General features: G+C 45.0%; 1 protein-coding gene across 4 annotated transcripts in view; it reads right to left on the minus strand.

Annotated features, from left to right (window-relative positions):
* Positions 1-464: 464 nt before the first annotated feature.
* Positions 465-27534, minus strand: part of CDH10 (cadherin 10) — a 105651-nt gene continuing 78581 nt past the window's right edge. For 2 of the 4 annotated variants that reach the window (XM_064160816.1, XM_064160814.1), the window contains exons 6-12: positions 20355-20542; positions 16982-17235; positions 14706-14842; positions 10629-10750; positions 6664-6772; positions 4707-4958; positions 465-2278 (exon numbers count right to left, since the gene is read on the minus strand). In XM_064160816.1, the coding sequence (XP_064016886.1) occupies positions 1785-2278; positions 4707-4958; positions 6664-6772; positions 10629-10750; positions 14706-14842; positions 16982-17235; positions 20355-20542 (1556 nt within the window). In that variant the 3' untranslated portion in view covers positions 465-1784. Of the gene's footprint in view, positions 2279-4706; positions 4959-6663; positions 6773-10628; positions 10751-14705; positions 14843-16977; positions 17236-20354; positions 20543-27534 lie in introns of those variants that run through there. The other 2 variants (XR_010306153.1, XM_064160817.1) reach the window with 2 other exon arrangements.

Here is a 27534-nt window from a genome sequence, read left to right on the forward strand (position 1 = left end):
TGCTTTGTTTCGCTTTGACTTTGATTTGTTCTGGTTTGGTTTTGGTCTTGGTTTGATTTGATTTTGTTTTGTTCTGTTTTGATTTTGTTTTGTTTTGATTTGATTTTGGTTTGGTTTGGCTTCATTTTGTTTTGTTTTGCTTTCTTTTTGCTTTGTTTCGCTTTGATTTTGATTTGTTCTGGTTTGGTTTTGGTTTGATTTGATTTTGATTTGTTCTGGTTTGGTTTTGGTTTGATTTGATTTTGTTTTGTTCTGTATTGATTTTGTTTTGATTGGATTTGGATTTGGTTTGTTTTGATTTTGTTTTGTTTTGATTTCATTTTGGTTTTGTTTTGTTTCATTTTGTTTTGCTTTGCTTTGATTTTGATTTTTTAATTTGATTTTGGTTTGTTTTGATTTTGTTTTGTTTTGCTTTGATTTTGTTTCATTTTGCTTTGATTTTGTTTCATTTTGCTTTGCTTTGCTTATGTTTTGCTTTGCTTTGTTTCTGTTTTGTTTTGCTTTGTATTGATTTTGTTCTATTTTGGTTTAGTTTTGCTTCATTTTGTTTTGCTTTGCTTTGATTTTGTTTTGCTTTGAATTTGTTTTGCTTTAATTTGATTTTGGTTTGTTTCGATTTTGCTTCATTTCATTTCATTTTGTTTTACTTTGTTTTTGTTTTGCTTTTATTTTTGTGTTGACTTTCTTTTGTTTTGTTTTGGTTTCATTTTGCTTTGCCTCGATTTTGTTTTGCCTCTATTTTGTTTTGCCTCGATTTTGTTTTGTCTTGATTTTGTTTCGGTTTGGTTTGGTTTATTTTTGTTTCATTTTTGCTTTGTTTTGGTTTTGGTTTGATTTGATTTTGTTTTCTTCTGTTTTGATTTTGTTTTGTTTCGATTTGATTTTAGTTTGGTTTGGTTTCATTTTGTTTTGTTTTGTTTCATTTCGTTTAACTTTTGTTTTGTTTCGTTTCATTTCTGTTTCATTTTGTTTCATTTTGCTTTGCTTTGTTTTGTTTTGTGTTATTTCATTTCACTTTATTTCATTGCACTGTTATTTTATTTTATCTTGTCTTATTCATTTTTAATGTTTTACTTTAATGTTTTCATTTTATGTCCTTTTATTTTCATTTGATCTCCTTTTATTTTCATTTGATCTCCTTTTCATTTGATCTCCTTTTATTTTCATTTGATCTCCTCTTATTTTCATTTTATCTCCTTTTATTTTCATTTGATCTCCTTTTATTTTCATTTTATGTCCTTTTATTTTCATTTGATCTCCTTTTATTTTCATTTGATCTCACTTTATTTCATTGTATTCTTCTTTGCCACCTCAAAAGCTGCACTTACAAGGATGGGACATGAACCTAAGAGAAGCAGCTCGGACATGAGGTTGCTTGGAGGGATTCTCAGCCCGCTCCAATTTCTGAAGGTAAAGATATTGTCTCTTTTCCTTACTGCCCATGGCAAGAGAGAGGAGAGGTTGGAACTAGATGATCCTTGTGGTCCTTTCCAACCCTGACTGGTTCTAAAGAATGGACAACACTGAATTCCCATAGTTTGTTTGTTTTTGGCTCTTGGAAAGTGATTAAAACAAACTGCTGTCTGTCATTCCAAGTGGCATTCTACTAGAAAGAATGAACTGACAGCAATGGACAAATCAAACTGGAAAAGGAAATCGCTGTGCTGAGTGGCAGGGAAACAAAAAGTAACTTCTCCTGGATGTTAAATCCTGTCGAGTGCAGAAAGTGTCTGGAAAATTCCACCCGAAGGAAACCAACAGAAGAAAAGGAGGTCTCCAGTGGGTTAAGAAGCGTCCTTGTCGCTCTCTCCCCCGCCATACATCTCAGCTAGCTTGTTAAACCGAGGCCCCCACTCTCGGAGGTAATCATAGTTCTGGTCTCCTTCGGTAGTGCCTGACTCCAAGGAGCTCAAGGATTCAGCTATGGAATCGTTTCCCTCGTAGGCGTAGGTGGCCAGCGAGTCGTAGGGCGGCGCGGAAGGATCCGAGTCGTGCTCCTTCAGCCTTTGGTGAATGAAATCCCGGACGTCTGTGTTGTCAGGGGCTGAAGGAGTCCTCCGTGGCACAAATAAGGCCTCGGGGAGAATGTCTCGCCGGAGCTTCTTGTCTTCGATCGCGGCAGGGTTGCGCAGCGTGCCGATATCAAAGGCTTGGGTGTCTTCTTCGCCGCCGCCTTCGTCGTTGTAGCTCACGATGTTGTCTCTGATGTCCTCTTTGGAGAGGATCAAAGGCTCCTTCTTGCGTTGCCTCTTCAGAGCAGCAAACAGCACCACGATAACTTAAAGGGAAGAAACAAGGGAGAGATGAAAAGATCTAAAAAGATCACAGTAGCACCAAGGTTGGAAGAGAGGTTGTGGAGTCTCCTCTTGAGCCTTTCCAGCTCTGTCGGGTTCACAGTGTCACAGTATCACCAAGGTTGGAAGAGACCTCACAGACCATCAAGCCCAACCCTTTACCACAGAGCTCAAGGCCAGACCATGGCACCAAGTGCCACGTCCAATCCTGCCTTGAACAGCTCCAGGGACGGCGACTCCACCACCTCCCCGGGCAGCCCATTCCAGTGTCCAATGACTCTCTCAGGGAAGAACTTTCTCCTCACCTCCAGCCTAAATTTCCCCTGGCACAGCCTGAGGCTGTGTCCTCTTGTTCTGGTGCTGGCCACCTGGGAGAAGAGAGCAACCTCCTCCTGGCCACATCCACCCCTCAGGTAGTTGTAGACAGCAATAGATCTCTCTTTGTTGTATCCAGTTCTGAAGCCTCCATTGTAAGAAGGATGTGGATGCCAGGAATTTTCTGTGAACAGCAGGGATTCTTGGCTCATGGAATCACAGGATCATGGAGGCTGGAACAGACCTCTGAGATCATCCAGCCCCAGCCTATGCCCTAACGCCACCACAGCAACCAGACCATGGCACTGAGTGTCACGTCCAAGCTCTCCTTAAACACCTCCAGGGCTGGCCATTCCACCACCTCTCTGGGCAGTCCGTTCCAGTCTCTAATTCCCCTTTCCAGAAGGAAGTGCTTCCTAACATCCAACCTAAACTTCCCCTGGCACAGCTTGAGGCCATATCCTCTGGTCTTGGCACAAGCTGCCTGGGAGCAAAGCCTGACCCCCACCTGACTGCAACATCCCTTCAGGCGGCTGTAGAGTGTGCTAAGGTCTCCCCTGAGTCTCCTCTTCTCCAGGCTGAACACTCTCAGCTACCTCAGCCTCTCCTCAGCAGTCTGTGGATGTGGAGGTGCTGGAGCATGTCCAGAGCAGAGCCAGGAGGATGCTCAGAGGGCTGCAGAAACTCTGCTGTGAGCACAGACTGAAAGGGTTGGGACTGTGCAGTCTGGAGAAGAGGAGGCTCCCAGGTGACCTTCTTGTGGCCTGCCAGGATCTGAAGTGGGCTACAAAAAAGCTGGGGAGGAACTTTTGAGGCTGTCAGGGAGTGCCAGGAGTGGGGGGAATGGAGCAAAGCTGGAGATGGGGAGAGTCAGAGTGGAGGTGAGGAGGAAGTTGTTCAGCATGAGAGTGGTGAGAGGCTGGAATGGGTTGCCCAGGGAGGTGGTTGAGGCCCCATGGCTGGAGGTGCTTAAGGCCAGGCTGGCTGAGGCTGTGTGCAGCCTGCTCTAGGGTAGGGTGTCCCTGGGCATGGCAGGGGGTTGGAGCTGGATGGTCCTTGTGGTCCCTTCCAGCCCTGATTGTATGATTCTATAAATTTCTCAGCAGTGAATGCATCAAGGATGAGAGGTTTATTTCAGCTGTGTTTCAGCAATTAATTTCTGTCTGGTCAATCATAGAATAGAATGAATCATAGAATAGTTTAGGTTGGAAGTGACCTCAAAGTTCAGCCAGTTCCAACCCTCTGCCATAGGCAGGGACACCTCTCTCTAGAACAGGTCTCTCAAGGCCTCATCCAAGCTGGTATTGAACACCTCCAGGGAGGTTGTGGAGCACAGAATCACAGAATGTAAAAATTGATCCTCCACAACCTCCCTGGGCAACCTGACCCAGTGTCTCACTACCCTCACTGCAAAGAACTTCTTCCCAACTTCTCCCCTCTGCCAGTTCTAACCCATTCCTTCTTCTCCTGTCATAGAATCACAGAATTAAACAAGTTGGAAAAGACCATTAGGATGATCAAGTCAATCCTATCACCTAACCCTTCCAATTAACTAAACCATGGCACTAAGGGCCTCATCCAGCTTCTTTTTAGGATTATCATTACTACACCTTGCAAAATGTCCCTCCCCAGCCCTCCTGTAGCCCCCTTCACATCCTGGAAGGCCACTCCAAGGTCTCCTCCAAGCCTTCTCTTCTGCAGGCTGCAGAGCCCCAACTCTCTCAGCCTGTCCTCAAAGCAGAGCTGCTGCAGCCCTCTGAGCATCTTGGTGGCCTCCTCTGGACTGGCTCCAACACTTCCATGTCCTGCTTGTGCTGGGGGCTCCAGAACTGCACCCAGGACTGCAGGTGGGGTGTGAGGAGAGCAGAGCCAAGGGGCAGAATCCCCTCCCTTGCCCTGCTGCCCACACTGCTCTTGCTGCAGCCCAGCACAGGGTTGTGTCTGAGCTGCACTCACACTGCAGGCTCCCGTTGAGCTTTTCATCACCCCAGACTCCCAGGTCCTGTTCCCCAGGGCTGCTCTCAGCCATTCCCCACCCAGCCTGGAGTTGTGCTTGGGATTGTGCTGCCCCAGATGCTGAACCTTCCTTTTCCTTACCCAGCAGGATAATGATGCAGAGGAGAATGGCCACCAATGCCCCTGTGCTGAGGCCAGCAGGCAGCAGCAGCGCCTCGGCGCTGCAGGTTTGCATGTTGCCGCGGCTGTCGCAGGCGCACACGCGGATGGTCAAGGTGCCAGTGCTGCTCTGGATGGGGTAGTCGTTGTCTGAGATCACCACTGGTAGAAGGTAGGTGCTTATTTCGTGTCGACTGAAGCCATTCCTCCTTGTCAAAATCCTGGCAGTGTTGTCTGGATGGATGAGAAGACTGATTTAGAGGGTGGGACGAAGTGGAGCACAGAATTAAGGAGGTTGGAGAAGACCTTCGAGATCATTGAGTCCTACCTATTGCCTAATGCCTTCTAATTAACTAACCCATAGCACTAAGTGCCTCATGAAGCCTCCTCTTAAATGCCTCCAGGGACGAGGAATCCACCACCTCCCTGGGCAGCCCATTCCAATGCCAATCACTCTCTCTGACAACAACTTCCTCCTAACATCCAGCCTAGACCTCCCCCAGCACAATCAGACTGTGTCCCCTTGTTCTGTTGCTGCTTGCCTGGCAGAAGAGCCCAACCCCACCTGGCTACAGCCTCCCTTCAGGTAGCTGTAGACAGCAATGAGGTCTGCCCTGAGCCTCCTCTTCTGCAGGCTGCACACCCCCAGCTCCCTCAGCCTCTCCTCACAGGGCTCTGCTCCAGGCCCCTCCCTAGCCTTGCTGCCCTTCTCTGGACACCTTCCAGCACCTCAACATCTCTCTTGAATTGAGGAGCCCAGAACTGGACACAGCACTCAAGGTGTGGCCTGAGCAGTGCTGAGTACAGGGGCAGAAGGACTGCCCTGCTCCTGCTGGCCACACTGCTCCTGATAGAGATGTGTCCAGAGAAGGGCAACAAAGCTGGTGAGGGGCCTGGGGCACAGCCCTGTGAGGAGAGGCTGAGGGAGCTGGGGGTGTGCAGCCTGGACAAGAGGAGGTTCAGGGCAGAGCTCATTGCTGTCTACAGCTACCTGAAACGAGGTTGTAGCTAGGTGGTATTGGGCTCTTCTGCCAGGTAAGCAGTAACAGAAGAAGGGGATACACTCTCAAGTTGTGCCAGAGGAGGTATAGGCTGGATGTTGGGCATTGGAATGGGCTGCCCAGGGATGTAGTGGAGTTGCTGTCCCTGGAGGTGTTTAAGCAAAGCCTGGCTGAGGCACTTAGTGCCATGGTGTGGTTGATTAGAGCTGGGTGCTAGGTTGGCCTGGTTGAGCTTGGAGGTCTCTTCCAACCTGCTTGATTCTATAATTCTATGATTCTGTGATCATCTTTGTGGCCTCTCTGCACTTGCTCCTGCACTACTTAGTGCAACATCCCAAGTGTTCAGTAAACATTAGCTCTGTAATCTAAAGCCCTCTCCATCACTCATACTGATCAATGAAAGCCAAAATGTGTACATAACTCCCCTCTTCCTCAACAGAATCTTCTGAACATTTTGTCTGGTCAGGAAAGACTGAGAAAGAATTAAAAGCAAAGCCCAAAGTGGTTAAGCACTCAAAATCATTGTTTTTTTTTACTAATAGTGAGAAAGAATCAAAACAAGACTAAGGGCATTCCAACTCTGGGACAGAAAGCTAAAGTGAAAAACCTGAGCTTGCCAGATGAAGCCAATCCTGAAATCATTTTCCCCTGTCAGTGAAGCATTTCATTTGGCTCCTCTCCCCAATGTAATCCTTTTCTTTGTTGAATTTGTTTTATCCCATTCTCACCACCTTCATTTCTGCATCCCCTTACATAGATACCAATACAGAACACAAATAGAAACGTCCTAACCCACAAACATTGAGCTAAAATTCCTATCCTGGCTAGCAGGAAGCTTGATGTATTCTGGTGTATATTAATACACACCAACCCCAAATACAGATGAGGAACATGACAGCAAAACCAAACTCCTTGCCTACAACAGGCTTCAATTTTACCTTCATTGTCCTGCACAGTGAAGTTAGGATTCACAGCAGCTAAACTGAAGAAGAACTTCTGTCCACCCAGAGGATCATCTTTGTCTACTGCACTTATAGTTTGAATAAGCTGCAGGAGAAAAGAAACAAACCAAGGGAACAAACAACAACAACAAAACCCCACAAATATATCTTGGTTTCTGATTTGTCTGCTACAGTTTTTAGTACAGTTGTGTAGTTTTTGATACAGTTGTGCAGGTTTAAATACAGTTGTGCAGGTTTAATACAGCTGTTTAGATTCTAATACTGCTGTTTATTTTCTAATACAGCTGTTTAGCTTCTAATATGGTTGTTTGGCTTCTAATAGGGTTGTTTGGCTTCTAATACAGCTGTTTAGCTTCTAACATGGTTGTTTGGCTTCTAATATGGTTGTTTAGCTTCTAATATGGTTGTTTGGCTTCTAATACAGCTGTTTAGCTTCTAATAGGGTTGTTTGACTTCTAATATGGTTGTTTGGCTTCTAATACAGCTATTTAGCTTCTAATATGGTTGTTTGGCTTCTAATACAGCTGTTTAGCTTCTAATACAGCTGTTTAGCTTCTAATACAGTTGTTTGGCTTCTAATATGGTTATTTGGCTTCTAATATGGTTGTTTGGATTCTAATACAGCTGTTTAGCTTCTAATACAGTTGTTTGGCTTCTAATATGGTTATTTGGCTTCTAATATGGTTGTTTGGCTTCTAATACAGCTGTTTAGCTTCTAATACAGTTGTTTGGCTTCTAATATGGTTATTTGGCTTCTAATATGGTTGTTTGGATTCTAATACAGCTGTTTAGCTTCTAATACAGCTGTTTAGCTTCTAATACAGTTGTTTGGCTTCTAATATGGTTATTTGGCTTCTAATATGGTTGTTTGGATTCTAATACAGCTGTTTAGCTTCTAATACAGCTGTTTGGCTTCTAATACAGCTATTTAGCTTCTAATATGGTTGTTTAACTTCTAATACAGCTGTTTAGCTTCTAATATGGTTGTTTGGCTTCTAATACAGCTGTTTAGCTTCTAATACAGCTGTTTAGCTTCTAATACAGTTGTTTGGCTTCTAATATGGTTGTTTGGCTTCTAATACAGCTGTTTAGCTTCTAATATGGTTGTTTGGCTTCTAATATGGATGTTTGGCTTCTAATACAGCTCTTTAGCTTCTAATGCAGTTGTTTGTCTTCTAATAGGGTTGTGTAGCTTCTAATATGGTTGTTTGGCTTCTAAGACAGTTGCTTGGCTTCTAACACAGTTCTTTATCTTCTAAGAGAGTTGTTTGGCTTCTAAGATAGTTGTTGGGCTTCTAAGACAGTTGTTTATCTTCTAATAGAGTTATCTACACATTTAGAAGTGTTAAGACATCTTCCTGCTCAAGCTCTGCACATATTGATTTAAGATTTAATCTGTAACATGAGTTAATAGCTATTATCATCAAAGCTTCTCCAACAAGAGCCTTCATATGCTTCATCCAGTGGGAAATGTAGACATACACTTCCCAGCACCCCAGCACCAATCCTTCTCCATAGCTCTTTTTTTCCCCCATACAATATACATAAAAATATCTTTTTGTGATTGCATAAGAGCCAAAACATGGCAAAAAAAATCTTTCTCTGTAGCCTAGCTTGGTTTAATTCTTTATCTCTGATGTGTTGTTTTAAGATTAGATCAATACCCAAGACAGGAATTTAGAGAATACCTAAAAGAGAAATTTAGAGATACTCTGAGATAGGATTTGAGAGAACATGGAAGACAGGAATGTAGTGAACAAGTAAGAAAGGAATTCAGAGAACAAGTGAGACAGGAATGTAGAGAACATCTGAGCCAGGAATGTAGAGAACAAGTAAGAAAGGAATTCAGAGAACAAGTGAGACAGGAATGTAGAGAACAAGTAAGAAAGGAATTCAGAGAACAAGAAAGAAAGAAGTTTAGAGATCCTCTAAGAGAGAAATTCAGATATCATTTAAGATAGGAATTCAGAGAACAATTAAGGCAGGAATTTATAGAACAAGTGAGCCAGGAATGTAGAGAACAAGTAGGAAAGGAATTCAGAGAACAAGTGAGCCAGGAATGTAGTGAACAAGTAAGAAAGGAATTCAGAGAACAACTGAGCCAGGAATGTAGAGAACAAGTAAGAAAGGAATTCAGAGAACAACTGAGCCAGGAATGTAGTGAACAAGTAAGGAAGGAATTCAGAGAACAACTGAGACAGGAATGAATAGAACAAGTAGGAAAAGAATTCAGAGAACAACTGAGCCAGGAATGTAGAGAACAAGTAAGAAAGGAATTCAGAGAACAACTGAGCCAGGAATGTAGAGAACAAGTAAGAAAGGAATTCAGAGAACAACTGAGACAGGAATGAATAGAACAAGTAGGAAAAGAATTCAGAGAACAACTGAGACAGGAATGCATAGAACAAGTAGGAAAAGAATTCAGAGAACAACTGAGCCAGGAACGTAGTGAACAAGTAGGAAAAGAATTCAGAGAACAACTGAGACAGGAATGTAGTGAACAAGTAAGGAAGGAATTCAGAGAACAACTGAGACAGGAATGCAGAGAACAACTGAAACAGGAATTCTGAGAATAGCTAAGACAGGAATGTAGAGAACAAGTAAGAAAGGAATTCAGAGAACAACTGAGACATTTTCAGCTTGAACCCCCCCAACACCATCTTTAGCCTAGGTATAATTTTTGTTCTTCGTTTCTGACCAATCATTGTACAATGAACTGGTTCTTCAAGCTTCAAATAACTCCTGGGGTTTGACACTATTCCTTCTCTGGGGCATAAGTGTTAAACCCTCTTTGGTTTTCCTCTTCCAGTTCTTAGGAATGAAGCATAGGATTGTAGAATGGTCTGGGTTGGTAGTGACCTTGAAAGGTCATCCAGGCCAACCCCCTGCCCCCAGCAGTAAACAGGGACATCCTCAGCTAGATTAGGATGAGCCTCCATGGATTTTCAAAGGAAAAAGAAAAGGGAAAAGGGAAAAGGGAAAAGGGAAAAGGGAAAAGGGAAAGGGGAAGGGGAAGGGGAAGGGGAAGGGGAGGGAAGGGAAGGGAAGGGAAGGGAAGGGAAGGGAAGGGAAGGGAAGGGAAAGGGACAGGGACGGAGAAGGGAAAGGGAAAGGAAAAAGCAAAGGGAGAGGGAAAGGAGAAAGGACAAGGGGAAGGCAAAGGGAAAGGGAGAGGGAAAGGAGAAAGGACAAGGGGAAGGCAAAGGGAAAGGGAGAGGGAAAGGAAGAAGGGAAAGGGAGAGGGAAAGGAAGAAGGGAAAGGGAAAGGGAAAGAGAAAAGGAAATAGAGAAGGAAAGGAAAAGTGACAAGGGGAAGGGAAAGGAATAAAGGAAAGTGAGATGGAATGGAAAAAGGACAAGGACAAGGGGAAGGGAAAGGAAGCAGGACAAGGACAAGGACAAGGACAAGGGAAAGGGAAAGGGAAAGGGAAAGGGAAAGGGAAAGGGAAAAGAAAAGGGAGAGGGAAAAGGAAAGGGAAAAGGGAAAGAAGAAGTAAAGATAAGGAGAAAGAAAGAGGAAAAGGAAAACAAGAAAAAAAATGAGAAGAAAGAAGGAAAATGAAGGAATTGGGAAAAGGAAAATAAGAAAAAAGAAAAGAGAAGGAAAAAGAAAAGGAAAATAAGAAAAAGAGAAGGAAAAATGAAAAGGAAGGAAAAAGGAAAAGGAAAAGGAAAGTAAAAGAGAAAGGAAAATGAACACTGTGAAGAGAACATTGACATTATTTCTGTCTGTTGGACACATCTAATGACAATTTAGCAGCAGGTAGAGCAAAGTGGTAAATGACACACTGCTGCTGTTGTGATAAATTGAGATGTGAGTCTAAGCCTCACCCTTTGCTTTCAGTTTTAACATGTCAACACTCATTTTTCCAAGCAAGAACAATCTGCTGTTGAATGCTGCCCAAAATTGGAGGGTGGGATGTAACTTAGCCAAGCCATACCTGTCCAGCTCTGGCATTTTCACAGACAAAAGTGTCGTAGAAGACAGCAAACTGGGGAGCATTGTCATTGACATCCAGAATCCTTACGTAGACAGGAACACGAGTTGTGTCTTTGGGGTTGTCTGATGGGAGGAAAGAGAATTGAAATGAGGGTTTTTTGTCTCCTGTTTTCTTCCAAATCATATGAGCAATGGACATCACACAATTGGCAGGGTTAGAAAGGGCTTCAAGGATCATCCAGCTCCAACCCTGCTGCTGTGGGCAGGGACACCTCACACTAGAGCAAGTTGCCCTCAGCCACATCCAGCCTAGACATAAAAACCTCCAGGGGTGAGGCTTCCAGCACCTCCCTGGGCAACCTGTGCCAGTCTCTCACCACCCTCATGCTGAACAATTTCTTCCTAATGTCTAATCTCAATCTCCCCTCCTCTAGCTTGGATCCATCCCCCCTGCTCCTATTGCTACTCAACGACATAAAAAGTCCCTCTCCTCTCCTCTCCTCTCCTCTCCTCTCCTCTCCTCTCCTCTCCTCTCCTCTCCTCTCCTCTCCTCTCCTCTCCTCTCCTCTCCTCTCCTCTCCTCTCCTCTCCTCTCCTCTCCTCTCCTCTCCTCTCCTCTCCTCTCCTCTCCTCTCCTCTCCTCTCCTCTCCTCTCCTCTCCTCTCCTCTCCTCTCCTCTCCTCTCCTCTCCTCTCCTCTCCTCTCCTCTCCTCTCCTCTCCTCTCCTCTCCTCTCCTCTCCTCTCCTCTCCTCTCCTCTCCTCTCCTCTCCTCTCCTCTCCTCTCCTCTCCTCTCCTCTCCTCTCCTCTCCTCTCCTCTCCTCTCCTCTCCTCTCCTCTCCTCTCCTCTCCTCTCCTCTCCTCTCCTCTCCTCTCCTCTCCTCTCCTCTCCTCTCCTCTCCTCTCCTCTCCTCTCCTCTCCTCTCCTCTCCTCTCCTCTCCTCTCCTCTCCTCTCCTCTCCTCTCCTCTCCTCTCCTCTCCTCTCCTCTCCTCTCCTCTCCTCTCCTCTCCTCTCCTCTCCTCTCCTCTCCTCTCCTCTCCTCTCCTCTCCTCTCCTCTCCTCTCCTCTCCTCTCCTCTCCTCTCCTCTCCTCTCCTCTCCTCTCCTCTCCTCTCCTCTCCTCTCCTCTCCTCTCCTCTCCTCTCCTCTCCTCTCCTCTCCTCTCCTCTCCTCTCCTCTCCTCTCCTCTCCTCTCCTCTCCTCTCCTCTCCTCTCCTCTCCTCTCCTCTCCTCTCCTCTCCTCTCCTCTCCTCTCCTCTCCTCTCCTCTCCTCTCCTCTCCTCTCCTCTCCTCTCCTCTCCTCTCCTCTCCTCTCCTCTCCTCTCCTCTCCTCTCCTCTCCTCTCCTCTCCTCTCCTCTCCTCTCCATAAATTCAATAAATGCCTCTGAAAAGTAATCTTATAATGCTGGGCAGCAGGAAGGCTTAGAAGAGGAAAAGACTTAGAATCATAGAATGATAAAAGAGATTAGTTTGGAAGGGACATCAAAGATCTAATTCCAACCCCACCCTCCCATAGGCAGTGACACCTCCCACTAGACTTCAGGAGGACCTTAGAGCTGCCTGTCAGTACTTGAAAGGATCCTGCAGGAAGGCTGCAGAGGAACTTTTCCTGAGTGTATCTAGAGAAGACAAAGGAGAATGGTTTGAAGTCAAAGGAGAAAAGGTTTAGACTGGATCTTAGGAAGAAATTCTTCAGTGTGAGGGTGGTGAGACTCCAGAACAGGTGTCCCTGCCCATGTCAGGCAGGTTGGAACTAGATGATCTTTAAGATCACTTCCAACCCAAACCATTCTATGATTCTATAATTCCATGATTCCATTATCTATGAGTCCATGATTCTGATTCTGTGATCTCATGATTCTATCATTCCATGATTCTATGATTGTGTGACCCCATGATTGTGAGTCTATAATTCTGTGATTCCACAATTCCATGATTCTATGACTCTCTGATTCTGTGACTCCGTGGTTCTCTGTTTCTGTGCTTTTGTGCTTCTATGATTCTATGCTTCTATGATTCTACACTTCTCTGATCCCACAATTCTCTGATTTAATGATTCCACACTTCTACAATTATGTGACTCTCTGATTCTGTGAATCTGTGCTTCTATGATTCCATGATTCTATGTTTCTATGACTTGATGGTTCTGTAACTCCATGATTTCACAATTCTATGATTCTATGATTCCACAGTTCCATGATTCAATGAATCTACAGTTCCATGGTTCCACAGTTCTATGAGTGTATGGTTCCATTGTTCTGATTCCACAGATCCATGAGTCAATGGATCTACAATTCCATGTTTCAATGGATCTACAATTCCATGGTTCCATTGTTCTATGATTCCACAAATCCATGATTCAATGAATCTACAGTGCCATGGTTCCACAGTTCTATGAGTGTATGGTTCCATTGTTCTGATTCCACAGATCCATGAGTCAATGGATCTACAATTCCATGTTTCAATGAATCTACAATTCCATGGTTCCACAGTTCTATGATTCTATGATTCCTTTGTTCCACAATTCTATGATTCCATAATTCCAGGATTCTGTGATTCCATGATTCTATGACTCTATGATTCCATGATTCAATGATTCTACACTCCTATGAATCCATAGTTCCACAATTCTGATTGCATTCTTCCATTATTCCATGATTTTATTATTCCATGATTGTATTATTCCATTATTCCATGATTGTGTGATTCAATGAGTCTATGCTTGTATGATTCCATGATTCTGTGATTCCATGATTCCTGGATGCTGTGTTTCTATGATTCTATGCTTCTATGATTCTATGCTTCTATGATTCTATGCTTCTGTGATTCTGTGATTCCATGATTCCATGATGCTATGGCTCTATAATTCTGGAATTCTATGGCTCTATGACAAAGCCAGAGCAAAAAGAAAAGTTGCTTGGCTTCCCTCTCCCTTTTTAAATTACAGCTCCAGGGTGTCCTCAGTGCAGGCAGCCACTTAGCCTGGACGGCAGAAACGAGGCCATGCAGGCAAAGAATGCTTAATTGGCTGGACACAATGTTCCATTTAGTTGTGGCTGGAGACAGAGTGGCTGAGAGCAGCCAGGCAGAGAAGGAGCTGGGGGTGCTGGTAGAGAGGAGCTGAAGCTGAGGCAGCAGTGTGCCCAGGTGGCCAAGAGAGCCAATGGCATCCTGGCCTGCATCAGGAACAGTGTGGCCAGCAGGACAAGGGAGGTTCTTCTGCCCCTGTGCTCAGCACTGCTCAGGCCACACCTTGAGTGCTGTGTCCAGTTCTGGGCTCCTCAATTCAAGAGAGATGTTGAAGTGCTGGAAGGTGTCCAGAGAAGGGCAGCAAGGCTGGTGAGGGGTCTGGAGCAGAGCCCTGTGAGGAGAGGCTGAGGGAGCTGGGGGTGTGCAGCCTGCAGAAGAGGAGGCTCAGGGCAGAGCTCATTGCTGTCTACAACTCCCTGAAGGGAAGCTGTAGCCAGGTGGGGTTGGTCTCTTCTGCCAGGTAAGCAGCAACAGAACAAGGGGACACAGTCTCAAGCATAGCCAGGAGAGGTCTGTGCTGGATGTTAGGAGGAAGTTGTTGTCTGAGAGAGTGATTGGCATTGGAATGGGCACTCAAGATGTGGCCTGAGCAGTGCTGAGCACAGGGGCAGAATAACCTCCCTGGTCCACCACCTCCCTGGGCAGACCATTCCAATGCCAATCACTCTCTCTGTCAAGAACTTCCTCCTAACATCCAGCCTAGACCTCCCTTGGCACAACTTGAATCGAGTGCCATCATTTAATTGATTCAATGTCTTTACTTAATTGAGTGACTTTTCAGAAGGAAGTTGGACCAGAAAGGTCAGCTGTGGAAGCAGGTGATGAAAGAAAAGCAGCAAGGAGGAGACAGCTGTTGTTAACAACCCCCAATTTCCTTTCCCAGAATATCTAACTGGGAGGAGACAGGGTTGGGAGGGAAGGAAGGGAAGTTTGTTTTGGGTTTTTGGGCTGTTTTTTTTTTCTCTCCTCATGAAGTCACAGCTGGAGATTTGCAGGCTAAGGAAAACTGAAAGGAGAGGAACAAAAAAAGAGACCAAATTGGCTTACTGATCTCAGCTGCTATGACACTAAGGTTGTGCCACTGTGAGATCTCGCGGTCTAGTGGCTTTGAGGTGTAGATGGATCCATTGCCAGAGTGGATATTAAATATCCTGTCAAGGTCAGTGTGACGATCCAGAGAAAACCTGAAGGTGAGAAAGGAAGGGAGAAAGAGTGAAAAACTTTGCCACAATCACAGACTGACAGAATTGGCAGGGCTGGGAGGGACCTCGAGCATCACAGAATCACAGAAACATAGAATCAGAGAACCAGTCAGGGTTGGAAGAGACCACAAGGAGCATCTAGTTCCAACCCCCCTACCATGGGCAGGGACACCCTACCCTAGAGCAGGCTGGCCACAGCCTCAAACACCTCCAGAGATGAGGCCTCAACCACCTCCCTGGGCAACCCATTCCAGCCTCTCACCACTCTCATGCTCAACATCTTCCTTCTCACCTCCACTCTGAATCTCCTCACCTCCGGCTTTGCTCCATTCCTCCCAGTCCTATCACTCCCTGAGAGCCTCATGCAGCCTCCTCTTGAACACCTCCAAGAATGGAGCCAACAGAACTTTTGGGTTCCAAATCTTGCATTTCAAAGGTTGGTTTTGAGAAGGCACATTGAGATCCTGGATGTTAGGAGGAAGTTGCTGGCAGAGAGAGTGGTTGGCATTGGAATGGGCTGCCCAGGGAGGTGGTGGAGTCACCATCCCTGGAGGTGTTGAAGCAAAGCCTGGCTGGGGCACTTAGTCTGGTTGATTAGATGGGACTGGGTGCTAGGTTGGACTGGCTGAGCTTGGAGGTCTCTTCCAACCTGCTTGATTCTATGTTTCTATGATTTATAAAATTCTCCAGGTTAGCTTCAGAGAAAGAGGAATGAAAGCTGTAAGAAGTTCATAGATGTAGCAGAAGAGTGTAAATTTGGATGATCTGAGCTGTTGTAGCCACACGTGGGAATCACTACAAACAAAACAAACAACACTAATGAAAGAATTAATTTGATCCAGAAAGGAAAATTGTCTTTGATGTATTGTTCCTTCAGACTGAGGCTGGCAGCTAATTTATCACAGGCTCACAGGCTCACAGGATGTTAGGGGTTGGAAGGGACCCAAAGAGATCATCGGGTCCAACCTCCCTGCCAGAGCAGGAGCACACAATCTAGCACAGATCACACAGGAATGCATCTAAACAGGCCCCACAATACTCCAGAGAAGGAGACTCCACAACCTCTCTGGGCAGCCTGTGTCAGTGCTCTGGGACCCTTACAGTCAAGAAGTTCCCCCTTGTGTTGAGGTGGAACCTCCTGTGCTGCAGCTTTCATCCATTGTTTCTGAGATTTTATGATGCTGTGATTCTCTGATGCTGTGGTGCTGTGATGCTATGGTGCTGTGATGCTGTGCTTCTGTGATGCTGTGGTGCTGTGCTTCTGTGGTGCTGTGATTCTGTGATTCTAAGGTGCTGTGCTTCTGTGATTCTGTGGTGCTGTGCTTCTGTGATTCTAAGGTGCTGTGATGCTGTGTTTCTGTGATGCTGTAATGTTATGGTGCTGTGATGCTGTGATTCTGTGATGCTGTGATGTTATGGTGCTGTGATTCTGTGATGCTGTGATTCTGTGGTGCTGTGCTTCTGTGATTCTAAGGTGCTGTGATGCTGTGTTTCTGTGATGCTGTAATGTTATGGTGCTGTGATGCAGTGATTCTGTGATGCTGTGATGTTATGGTGCTGTGATTCTGTGGTGCTGTGATGCTGTGTTTCTGTGATGCTGTAATGTTATGGTGCTGTGATTCTGTAATGCTGTGATTCTGTGGTGCTGTGATGCTGTGATTCTAAGGTGCTGTGAGGTTATGGTGATGTGATTCTATGACGCTGTGATGCTGTGATGCTGTATTCTGTGGTGCTGTGTTTCTGAGATTCTATGATGCTGTGATTCTGTGGTGCTGTGTTTCTGAGATTCTATGACGCTGTGATGCTGTGATTCTGTGGTGCTGTGATGCTGTGATTCTGTGGTGCTGTGCTTCTGTGATTCTAAGCTGCTGTGATGCTGTGATTCTGTGGTGCTGTGATGCTGTGATTCTGTGGTGCTGTGGTGCTGTGATGCTGCGAGGCGTCTGCGCTCTTATGGACTGCATCATTCTCAGTTCTAACTCTAGGGCACTAATAAATGACAGGGGAAAAAAAAGCATCAGCACCCTCTCCCTGTGCAGAAGGCAGCATGAAAATTCATCTCCATTGCCAACCTCCTCATTACTTGAGCAAGTGATGTGTTCACAGGGAGAGACTCTTTACCTGATTGGACTCGAGGCTGAGTCAGGGTCCCGTGCCATTACTGTCCCTATGATGGTCCCCAACTCGATATCCTCATGCACCTCAAAGAGATAAGAGGACCTGCTGAAGACTGGTGGTTCATCTACATCTTCCACAGAGATCTTCACAATGGTTGTGTCTTTGAAAGGCCCAAGGTAATAGAAGCGTGGGTCCACGTGGGTGTTCTCAGCTTCCACTTTCAAGGTGTAAAGTCTTCTTGTCTCATAGTCTAGTGGCTAAACATGAAGATGATGACCAAGTTATTAAGTGACAGTAGATTGCTGGGCTGCAGCAAGAGAAATGTTGCCAGCAGGGCAAAGGAGGAGGATTCCCCCCACCTTTGCTCTCCTCAGACTCCACCTGGAGTACTGTGTGCAGTTTTGGAGCCCCCAACACAAGAAGGACATAGAAATGTTGGAGCAAGCTCAGAGGATGCCACCAAGATGCTCAGAGGGCTGCAGCAGAAGACAGGCTGAGAGAGTTGGGGCTCTGCAGCCTGGAGAAGAGAAGGCTTGGAGGAGACCTTGGAGTGGCCTTCCAAGATCTGAAGAGGTTTACAGGAGGGCTTGGGGGTGACCATTGAGAAGGTCTTGTAATGAGATTATGAGGAGGAATGGGTTTAAATTGGCAGAGGACAGACTGAAGGTGGATGTTAGGCAGAAGTTGTTTGCAGTGAGGATGGTGAGACACTGGCACAGGTTGCCCAGGGAGGTTGTGGAGCACAGAAGCACATTCTGTGCTTCTGTGCTCCACAACCTCCCTGGAGGTGTTCAGGACCAGGCTGAATGAAGCTTGGAGCTACCTGTTCTAGCGGGAGGTGTCCCTGCCTATGGCAGGGGGGGGTTGGAACTGACTGAGCTTTGAGGTCCTTTCCAAATAAAACCATTCTATGACTCTACTTTTTTTTCCCTCAGCACAGGGTTTGTTTTCCCTATGGAATGGCCACTGCTTGTCTGGAAAATACATTTATCTTCATAGAATGGCTTAGATTGGGAGAGACCCCAGAGATCATCTGCTCCAACTTGCCTGCCGTGAGCAGGGTCACCTTTCAGCTAGACTTGGTTGCTCAAGGCTTCATCCAGCCTGGCCTTGAATATCCCCAGGCTGGAGGCAGCCACAGCCTCCCTGGGCAGCTTGTGCCAGGCTCTCACCACCCTCACACTGCACAACTTCTTCCTTAGCTCCATTCTAACCCTGCTCTTCCTCAGCTCCAAACCATTCTCCCTTGGCCTGGCTCAGACCCCATTTGCACACTTTCCTCTGCAGCCTTCTTGCAGGATCCCTCCAAGCATTGACAGGCAGCTCTGAGGTCCCCCTGGAGTCTTTTCCTCTCCAGGCTATACAATCTCACCTCCCTCAGCCTGTGCTCACAGAAGAGCTCCTCCAGCCCTGGCATCATCTTTATAGCCTTCTCTCAGCTTGATCCAAGAGTTGTATGGCTTTTTTTAGGCTGCTGGACCCAGTAGTTGAGTTGGAATCTCTTCTTACCTTCTCATTTGAACTCCCACAGCATCACCACCAAAAACCATTCTCAGTGCACAGTTCCCAATTGTTCAGTCAATTGGTTTGTATTTTTTTTTGCAGCTGTTTCAGGAGAAGATGGATTTGAAATGACCACCAAAAGCATCTCAGACACTCTGAACACAGACTTGAAACATTGACCCTTCTGTCACTTCAGTCAGACTTCAATATTTATTTCTTAGGGAATTCTGTGCACCCTTGGATACTCCAAACAGCCCTGAGCATCCTTAGTGTCAAAGAGATTGTAGCTGGCCTTAGCAGAATCACAAAATCAGTCAGGGTTGGAAGGGACCACAAGGAGCAGCCAGTTCCAACCCCCTGCCATGCTCAGGGACACCCTACCCTAGAGCAGGCTGCACACAGCCTCAGCCAGCCTGGCCTCAAACACCTCCAGCCATGAGGCCTCAACCACCTCCCTGGGCAACCCATTCCAGCCTCTCACCACTCTCATGCTCAACAACTTCCTCCTCACCTCCACTCTCAATCTCCCCACCTCCAGCTTTGCTCCATTCCCCCCAGTCCTGGCACTCCCTGAGAGCCTAAAAAGTCCCTCCCCAGCTTTTTTGTAGCCCCCTTCAGATCCTGGAAGGCCACAAGAAGATCACCTGGGTTGGTCTCTTCTGCCAGACAAGCAGCAACAGAAGAAGGGGACAGAGTCTCAAGTTTTCTGGTGGAGGTCTAGGCTGGATGTTGTTAGGAAGTTGTTGTCAGAGAGAGTGATTGGCATTGGAATGGGCTGCCCAGGGAGGTGGTGGAGTTGCTGTCCCTGGAAGTGTTGAAGCAAAGCCTGGCTGAGGCACTTAGTGCCATGGTCTGGTTGATTGGCCAGGGCTGGGTGCTAGGTTGGACTGGATGATCTTGGAGGTCTCTTCCAACCTGGTTGATTCTATGACTCCATGACTTGATTCTCTGTTTCTATGGTTCCATGGTTACTGCTGTTCTCTGTGGCAGCCTAATAAACTACTTATTTGTCCATACGTGAAAGCACTTTGAACACTGGAAAAGATGTCAGCTTGTTAATGCCAACAGGAGGAGATCTTGTTCATTAGTATTTATTGGTGACATTTTGGGAGCTGCTGTGTTGTAACTCATGAATTTTTTATGCTTCAGACAGTTATTAGGTTGCTATTCCCAGGCTTTATTGATTTGATGCAAGAGCAGTCTATGGGAAAAGAAATAAGTCTGCAGCAAGCAAGAAAGGAAAATCTCAAGAGAAGCCTGCAGAGACTTCTAGGAAAAGGAAAGAAAATATCCAGCCCTAAACTATGCATTTTCATTCCTGCCCAGATAAACTCCAGTGCTGGCTAGGAACATGGAAGAACAGAGAGAGAGATCTGGCAGTGCTGGCTGACAGGTGGTGAACATGAGCCAGCAGTGTGTCCAGCTGCTGGCCACAGGAGCACTGTGGCCAGCAGCACCAGGGCTGGCATCCTGCCCTGCACTGGCACTGGGGTGGTCTCACCTGGAGCACTGTGTGCACCTCTGGGCCCTCACTGCAAGAGAGATCTTGAGGGGCTACAGTAGGGCCAGAGGAGAGCAATGAGGCTGGGGAAGGGGCTGGAGGGGCAGGCTGCTGAGGAGAGGCTGAGGCAGCTGGAGGTGTGCAGCCTGGAGGAGAGGAGGCTCAGAAGGGCAGAAGAGATCAACCAGGGCAGAGTAGAGGCCGAGGAGAACCTTCCTAGTCCTGATGGGCCCACTCATGTTGATGCCCCCCAGACAGGAGACATGAAGCCATTGGAATGTGCCATCAGATGCCGCGAGCAGTCTGGGTTTGGTTTGCAAGGAACACAGCAGTGACACCAAACATCACTTAGCCGACGCTGCTGCTCTGTACCTTCCTCACAGTGATGATGCCCTCCTGGGTGTCCTTCTGGGTCATGATGTCAAACATATCTGTCCCATCTCCATCCACGATCCTGTACTCCACCTCTGCGTTCTCCCCAGCGTCTGCGTCTGTGGCTTTGACGCTGCCGATCGCTGTCCCAACTGGGGAGGACTCCGGCACTCGGAGGTGGATGGTACCTGTCAGAGACAGAAAGAGTCACTCAGGAGTCCCACAGCCATCCAAGTACCACCCTGACACACAATAGATGTTGACATAGAGTTAACCAGGTTGGAAGAGACCTCCAAGCTCATCCAGTCCAACCTAGCACCCAGCCCTAGCAAAATCATAGAATCATGGAATCAGTCAGAGTTGGAAGGGACCACAAGGAGCAGCCAGTTCCAATCCTCCTGCTATGCCCTGGGACACCTTACCCTAGAGCAGGCTGCACACAGCCTCAGCCAGCCTGGCTTTAAACACAGTATCACAGTATCACAGTATCACCAAGGTTGGAAGAGACCTCATAGATCATCAAGTCCAACCCTTTACCACAGAGCTCAAGGCCAGACCATGGCACCAAGTGCCACGTCCAGTCCTGCCTTGAACAGCTCCAGGGACGGCGACTCCACCACCTCCCCGGGCAGCCCATTCCAGTGTCCAATGACTCTCTCAGGGAAGAACTTTCTCCTCACCTCCAGCCTAAATTTCCCTTGGTGCAGCCTGAGGCTGTGTCCTCTTGTTCAGGTGCTGGCCACCTGAGAGAAGAGAGCAACCTCCTCCTGGCCACAACCTCCCCTCAGGTAGTTGTAGACAGCAATAAGGTCTGCCCTGAGCCTCCTCTTCTCCAGGGCATGGGGCCTCAACCACCTCCCTGAGCAACCCATTCCAGCCTCTCACTGGAATGAGCTTGGGGGTCTCTTCCAACCTTCTTGAGTCTATGATTCTACTAATCACAGCCCTTCCAATCCAGCCCAGGATGCCTTTTTGGCCCACAAGGGCACATTGCTGGCTCATGATCATCCTTCTCTCCATTAGGACTCTCAGCTCCCTCTCCTTTGTGTTGCTCCCCATCTATTTTCTCATGGAAACAACACAAGGAGCAGAACCCCCTGAGTTTGCTGGCCAGCTCTTAGCAGCAGGCTGGCATTTTGGCTTCCATACTTCAGCCTGGCCTATGAGCACTGCAATTCTGCTTTTAATTTCCACTGTCCCTAGCTCAATTGCAGTCCTTTTTTTCCCCCCTTTCCTGTGCCATACAGCTGGTACAAAAGCATAGGAATAAAATTGTCATCACTCAGCCACGCTGCACTACAGTGAAAGAAATATCTTGCCATGTATTTTAGTACTTTGTGTCTCAGCCTCACTGTGAAAACTGTAAATAAAGGTTGAGATCTTTGATCCCATCTGTCAGGAACATATGGCAGGAGGGAAAAAAAAAAGCCAAGCCACAACATGTGAGATGCAGAAGGCACTGGGAAAGGATGCTCAGGAAAAGAGCTGATCTTAAATTCAGAATACAGCTGTCACTCCAAAGATGAAAGTTAAGTCATCAAAGCTGTACTGGAAAACATTTGCTTCTCAGGCTTTAGTTAAGTTGCTCCAAGGTTTGCTGCTTCACTTAAAGACTTCCTAAGGTAAATAAATGAAGGGAGTTGGGAAAAAAAACCAAACCACTTCAGTCAAATTTAGAATCGTAGAATCATAGAATCAAGCAGGTTGGAAGAGACCTCCAAGATCATCCAGGCCAACCTAGCACCCAACCCTATTCAGTCAACCAGACCATGGCACTAAGTGCCTCAGCCAGTCTTCTCTTGAAGACCTCCAGGGATGGTGACTCCACCACCTCCCTGGGCAGCCCATTCCAATGCCAATCACTCTCTCTGGCAGGAACTTCCTCCTAACATCCAGCCTAGACTCCCCTGGCACAACTTGAGACTGTGTCCCCTTGTTCTGTTGCTGCTTGCCTGGCAGAAGAGGTCAACCCCCACCAGGCTACAGCCTCCTTTCAGGTAGTTGTAGACAGCAATGAGGTCATCCCTGAGCCTCCTTTTCTGCAGGCTGCACACCCCCAGCTCCCTCAGCCTCTCCTCGTAGGGTTTGTATTTCAGGCCCCTCACCAGCTTTTTTGCCCTTCTCTGGACACCTTCCAGCACCTCAACATCTCTCTTGAATGGAGGGGCCCAGATCTGGACACAGCACTCAAGGGGTGGCCTGAGCAGTGCTGAGTACAGGGGCAGAAGAACCTCCCTTGTCCTGCTGCCCACACTGCTCCTGAGCCAGCCCAGGATGCCATTGGCTCTGCTGCCCACCTGGGCACACTGCTGCCTCATCTTCAGCTTACTCTCTATCAGTACCCCCAGGTCCCTTTCCTCCTGACTGCTCTCAGCCACTCAGTCCCCAGCCTGTAGCACTGCTTGGGGTTCTCGTGACCAAAGTGCAGAACCCTGCACTTGGCCTTGTTCAGTCTCATCCCATTGGCCTCTGCCCACCCATCCAGCCTGGCCAGGTCCCTCTGCAGGGCTCTCCTACCATCCAACAGCTCCACACCAGCTCCTAGCTTGGTGTCATCTGCAAACTTACTGCTGCTGGACTCAGTCACCTCATCCAGATAATCAATAAAGCTATTACAGTATCACAGTATCACCAAGGTTGGAACAGGAGTGGGCCCAGCACTGATCCTTGGGGCACATCACCAGTGCCAGCTGCCAGCTGGATGTGGCACCATTCACCACCACTCTCTGGGCTCTGCCATCCAGCCAGTTCTTGATCCAGCACAGAGTGAATCTGTGCAAACCATGAGCTGCCAGCTTGGCTCGGAGCTTTATCACCAAAGTGGGAGTGGTAAAGGTGAATGAACTCAAAATGAAATGTTGCTCAGGTTACCCAACAGGGCAGCTTACATATTCCTCTTTACAGTGAAGAAGTAGAAAGAGGCTATTAAGTTGAGAGAGGTTCTCCTCTCTCTTTACTTTGCCCTGCTGAGGCCACATCTGGAATATTGTGTCCAGTTCTGGGTCTCTTAGCTCAAGAAGGACCTGAAGGAACTGATAAATAAGCAAATAAATACATAGCTAGATAAATAAGTAGATAAAGAAATAGATAAGTAAATAGATAACTAAATAGATAGATAGATCAGCAGATAAATAAATAGCTAGATAAATAATCATAGAATCATCCAGGTTGGAAGAGACCTCAAAGATCATAAATAGCTAAATAGATAGATAAGTAAATAATATCTAGATAATTAATAATAGTTAGATAGATAAGTAGATAAATAGATAAATAAGTGGATAGATCCTAGACAAGTAAAGATATGGATAGATAAATGAGTAGATAAAGAAATAGATAACTGAATAGATAACTAGATAGACAATCAGCAGATAAATAAATAGCTAGATAAAACAGCAGTTAAATAAATAGCAGGATAAATAAGTAGATAAATAGCTAAATAAGTAAATAAATAGCTAGATAATTAAGTAGATAAATAGTTAGATAGATAAATAAGTACATAAATAAATAAGTGGGTAGATCAATAGATAAGTAAAGATATGGATAGATAAATCAGTAGATAAAGAAATAGCTAGATAAATAAGTAGTTAAATAAATAGCTAAATAAATGGCTAGATAAATAAATAGCTAAATAGAGAAGTAAATAGATAAATAAGTAGATAGATAGATGGATAGATCCATAGATAAATAAAGATATGGATAGATGTGGATAAAGATTTGGATAGATAAATCAGTAGATAAAGAAAGAGCTAGGTAAATAAGTAGTTAAACAAATAGCTAAATAATTAGGTGGATTAATAAGTAGTTAAATAAATAGCTAAATAAATGGCTAGATAAATAAATAGCTAAATAGAGAAGTAAATAGATAAATAAGTAGATAGATAGATGGATAGATCCATAGATAAATAAAGATATGGATAGATGTGGATAAAGATTTGGATAGATAAATCAGTAGATAAATAAAGAGCTAGGTAAATAAGTAGTTAAACAAATAGCTAAATAGTTAGGTGGATGAATAAGTAGATAAATAAATAGCTAAATAGATAGATAGATAAGTAAATAAATAGATAAATAAGTAGATAGATCCATAGATAAATAAAGATTTGGGTAGATATGGATAAAGATTTGGATAGACAAATCAGTAGATAAATAAATAGCTAGATAAGTAGTTAAATAAATAGCTAAATAATTAGCTAGGTAAATAAGTAGATAAATAAATAGTTAAATGTATAGATAAGTGAATAAATAAATAGATCAATAAGTAGAGAGATGGATAGATAGATAGATAGATCAACAGATGAATAAAGATATGGATAGATATGGATCAAGATTTGGATAGATAAATCAGTAGATAAATAAGTAGTTAAATAGCTAAATAATTAGCTAGATAAATAAGTAGATAAATAATTAGTTAAATAGATAACTAAGTAAATAAATACATAGATAAATAAGTGGATAGATAGATCAATAGATAAATAAAGATATGGATAAAGATTTGGATAGATAAATCAGTAGATAAATGAGTAGCTTGATAAATAAGTAGATAAATAAATAGCTAGATATATAAGTAGATAAATAGATAGATAGATAAGTAAATAAATAGATAAATTAGATAAATCAGTAGATAATAAAGATATGGATAGATAAATCAGTAGATAAGTAAATAGCAAGATATATAAGTAGATAAATAGATAGATAGATAGATAAATAAATAGATAAATAAGCAGATAGATCAGTAGATAATAAAGATATGGATAGATAAATCAGTAGATAAATGAATAGCAAGATAAGTAGAGACAGATAAGTAAATAAATAGATAAATAAATAGATAAATAAGTAGACAAAGATAAGGATAGATAAATCACTAGATAAATAACTAGATAAATAGCTAGATAGATAAATAAATAGATAGATAGATAGATAGATAGATAGATAGACAGACAGATAGATAGATAAGTAAATAAATAAAGATATGGAAAGATAAATCAGTAGATAGTTAAATAGCTAGATAAATAAGTAGATAAATAGATAGATAAGTAAATAAATAAAGATATGGAAAGATAAATCAGTAGATAATTAAATAGCTAGATAAATAAGTAGATAGATAGATAAATAAATAAAGATGTGGATAGATAAATCAGTAGATAATTAAATAGCTAGATAAATAAGTAGATAAATAAATAGTTAGATAGATAAGTAAATAAATAAAGATATGGATAGATAAATCAGCAGATAAATAAATATCTAGATAAATAAGTAGATAAATAAATAGATACATAAGTAAATAAATAAAGATATGGATAGCTAAATCAGTAGATAAATAAATACCTAGGTAAGTAAGTAGTTAGATAGATAAGTAAATAAATAGATAGATAAGTAGATAAATAAGTAGATAGATAAATAGGTAGGCAGGTAGCCAAGTAGGTAGGTAGGTAGGTAAATAGGACCTGGTCCCTTCCAACCTAAGCCATTCTATGAGAGATAAATAACTAAATAGGCACAAAGAACAACAGCAAAAAGGACAAGCAGACAACTCCCCTCATGTTCAGAGGCAGCCTGCAGTGGAATATTGAATGCAAAGTGTTGAATTGTGATCTCTCCATAGAATTGTTTTTCATAGGCAGCTTTTGCCAGGCAGGTGCCAGACAACAGCAGGGTGAATCCTTTCTGGCCTGGGCACACATTGCATTCTGTTTATGTGAATTCATTTGCTTTTTGCTCAGTTTCCTTTCTGCTGTTTGGCTCAAAAGTGACTTATCAAGGCCATTTCCAGTCCCTTTCTCTAATATGAAATCCCTCTGCCTTGCTCTGGCAGCTCATAATAATCTCCCTCTAATCTCCTAATGGTTAAAAATAACAGAAGAATTAAAACTAACCTCTGCTCCCATGGAGTATTTATCCAGGGCTGAAAAACTGCTTCCCCTCCCCCCATATTAACATTCCTATCATTCATTTTATGTATAGAATTTAGCTTTATAATTAATAGGCTTACATAATTAATTTAGGTGGGTTTTTATTTGGAGGTGGAGTGTTTAAAACCACATCCCCGAGCTACGCCTTGTGGATGCTGCTTTGACTTCCATTCATTTAGGTTGTGAAGTGGGAGAAGCTCAAGTCAGTCATCAGCAAGTTTGCAGATGACACCAAGCTGGGGGCAGATGTGGCTGGGTTGGAGGGCAGAAGGGCTCTGCAGCAGGACCTTGACCGCCTGCACAGATGGGCAGAGTCCAAGGGGATGGTGTTCAATAGCTCCAAGTGCAGGGTGCTGCACTTTGGCCACAGCAACCCCATGCAGAGATACAGGCTGGGGTCGGAGTGGCTGGAGAGCAGCCAGACAGAGAGGGATCTGGGGGTGCTGATTGATACCCACCTGAACATGAGCCAGCAGTGTGCCCAGGTGGCCAAGAGAGCCAGTGGCATCCTGGCCTGCATCAGGAATGGTGTGGCCAGCAGGAGCAGGGAGGTCATTCTGCCCCTGTACTCTGCACTGGTTAGACCACACCTTGAGTACTGTGTTCAGTTCTGGGCCCCCCAGTTTAGGAGGGACATTGAGATGCTTGAGCATGTCCAGAGAAGGGCGACGAGGCTGGGGAGAGGCCTTGAGCACAGCCCTACGAGGAGAGGCTGAGGGAGCTGGGATTGGTTAGCCTGGAGAAGAGGAGGCTCAGGGCAGACCTCATTGCTGTCTACAACTACCTGAGGGGAGGTTGTGGCCAGGAGGAGGTTGCTGTCTTCTCTCAGGTGGCCAGCACCAGAACAAGAGGACACAGCCTCAGGCTGTGCCAGGGGAGATTTAGGCTGGAGGTGAGGAGAAAGTTCTTCCCTGAGAGAGTCATTGGACACTGGAATGGGCTGCCCGGGGAGGTGGTGGAGTCGCCGTCCCTGGAGCTGTTCAAGGCAGGACTGGACGTGGCACTTGGTGCCATGGTCTGGCCTTGAGCTCTGTGGTAAAGGGTTGGACTTGATGATCTGTGAGGTCTCTTCCAACCTTGGTGATACTGTGATACTGTGAGCTCATCTCTTGAATAGACAATAAGGTAGGGGAAAGAGAGGGTGGAAATAAGCAGAAAGCTATCAGCTGGAAGCTGATTTTATGTCTGACCTATCCATTTATTGACATCTCCACCTTGGTGTGAGGCATTTTGGTTTATTGTGTTTGTAATGGACTGATTAAGTACAGAGC

The sequence above is a fragment of the Pogoniulus pusillus genome, chromosome 21 (assembly GCF_015220805.1).
Source record: "Pogoniulus pusillus isolate bPogPus1 chromosome 21, bPogPus1.pri, whole genome shotgun sequence".
Lineage (NCBI taxonomy): Eukaryota > Metazoa > Chordata > Aves > Piciformes > Lybiidae > Pogoniulus > Pogoniulus pusillus.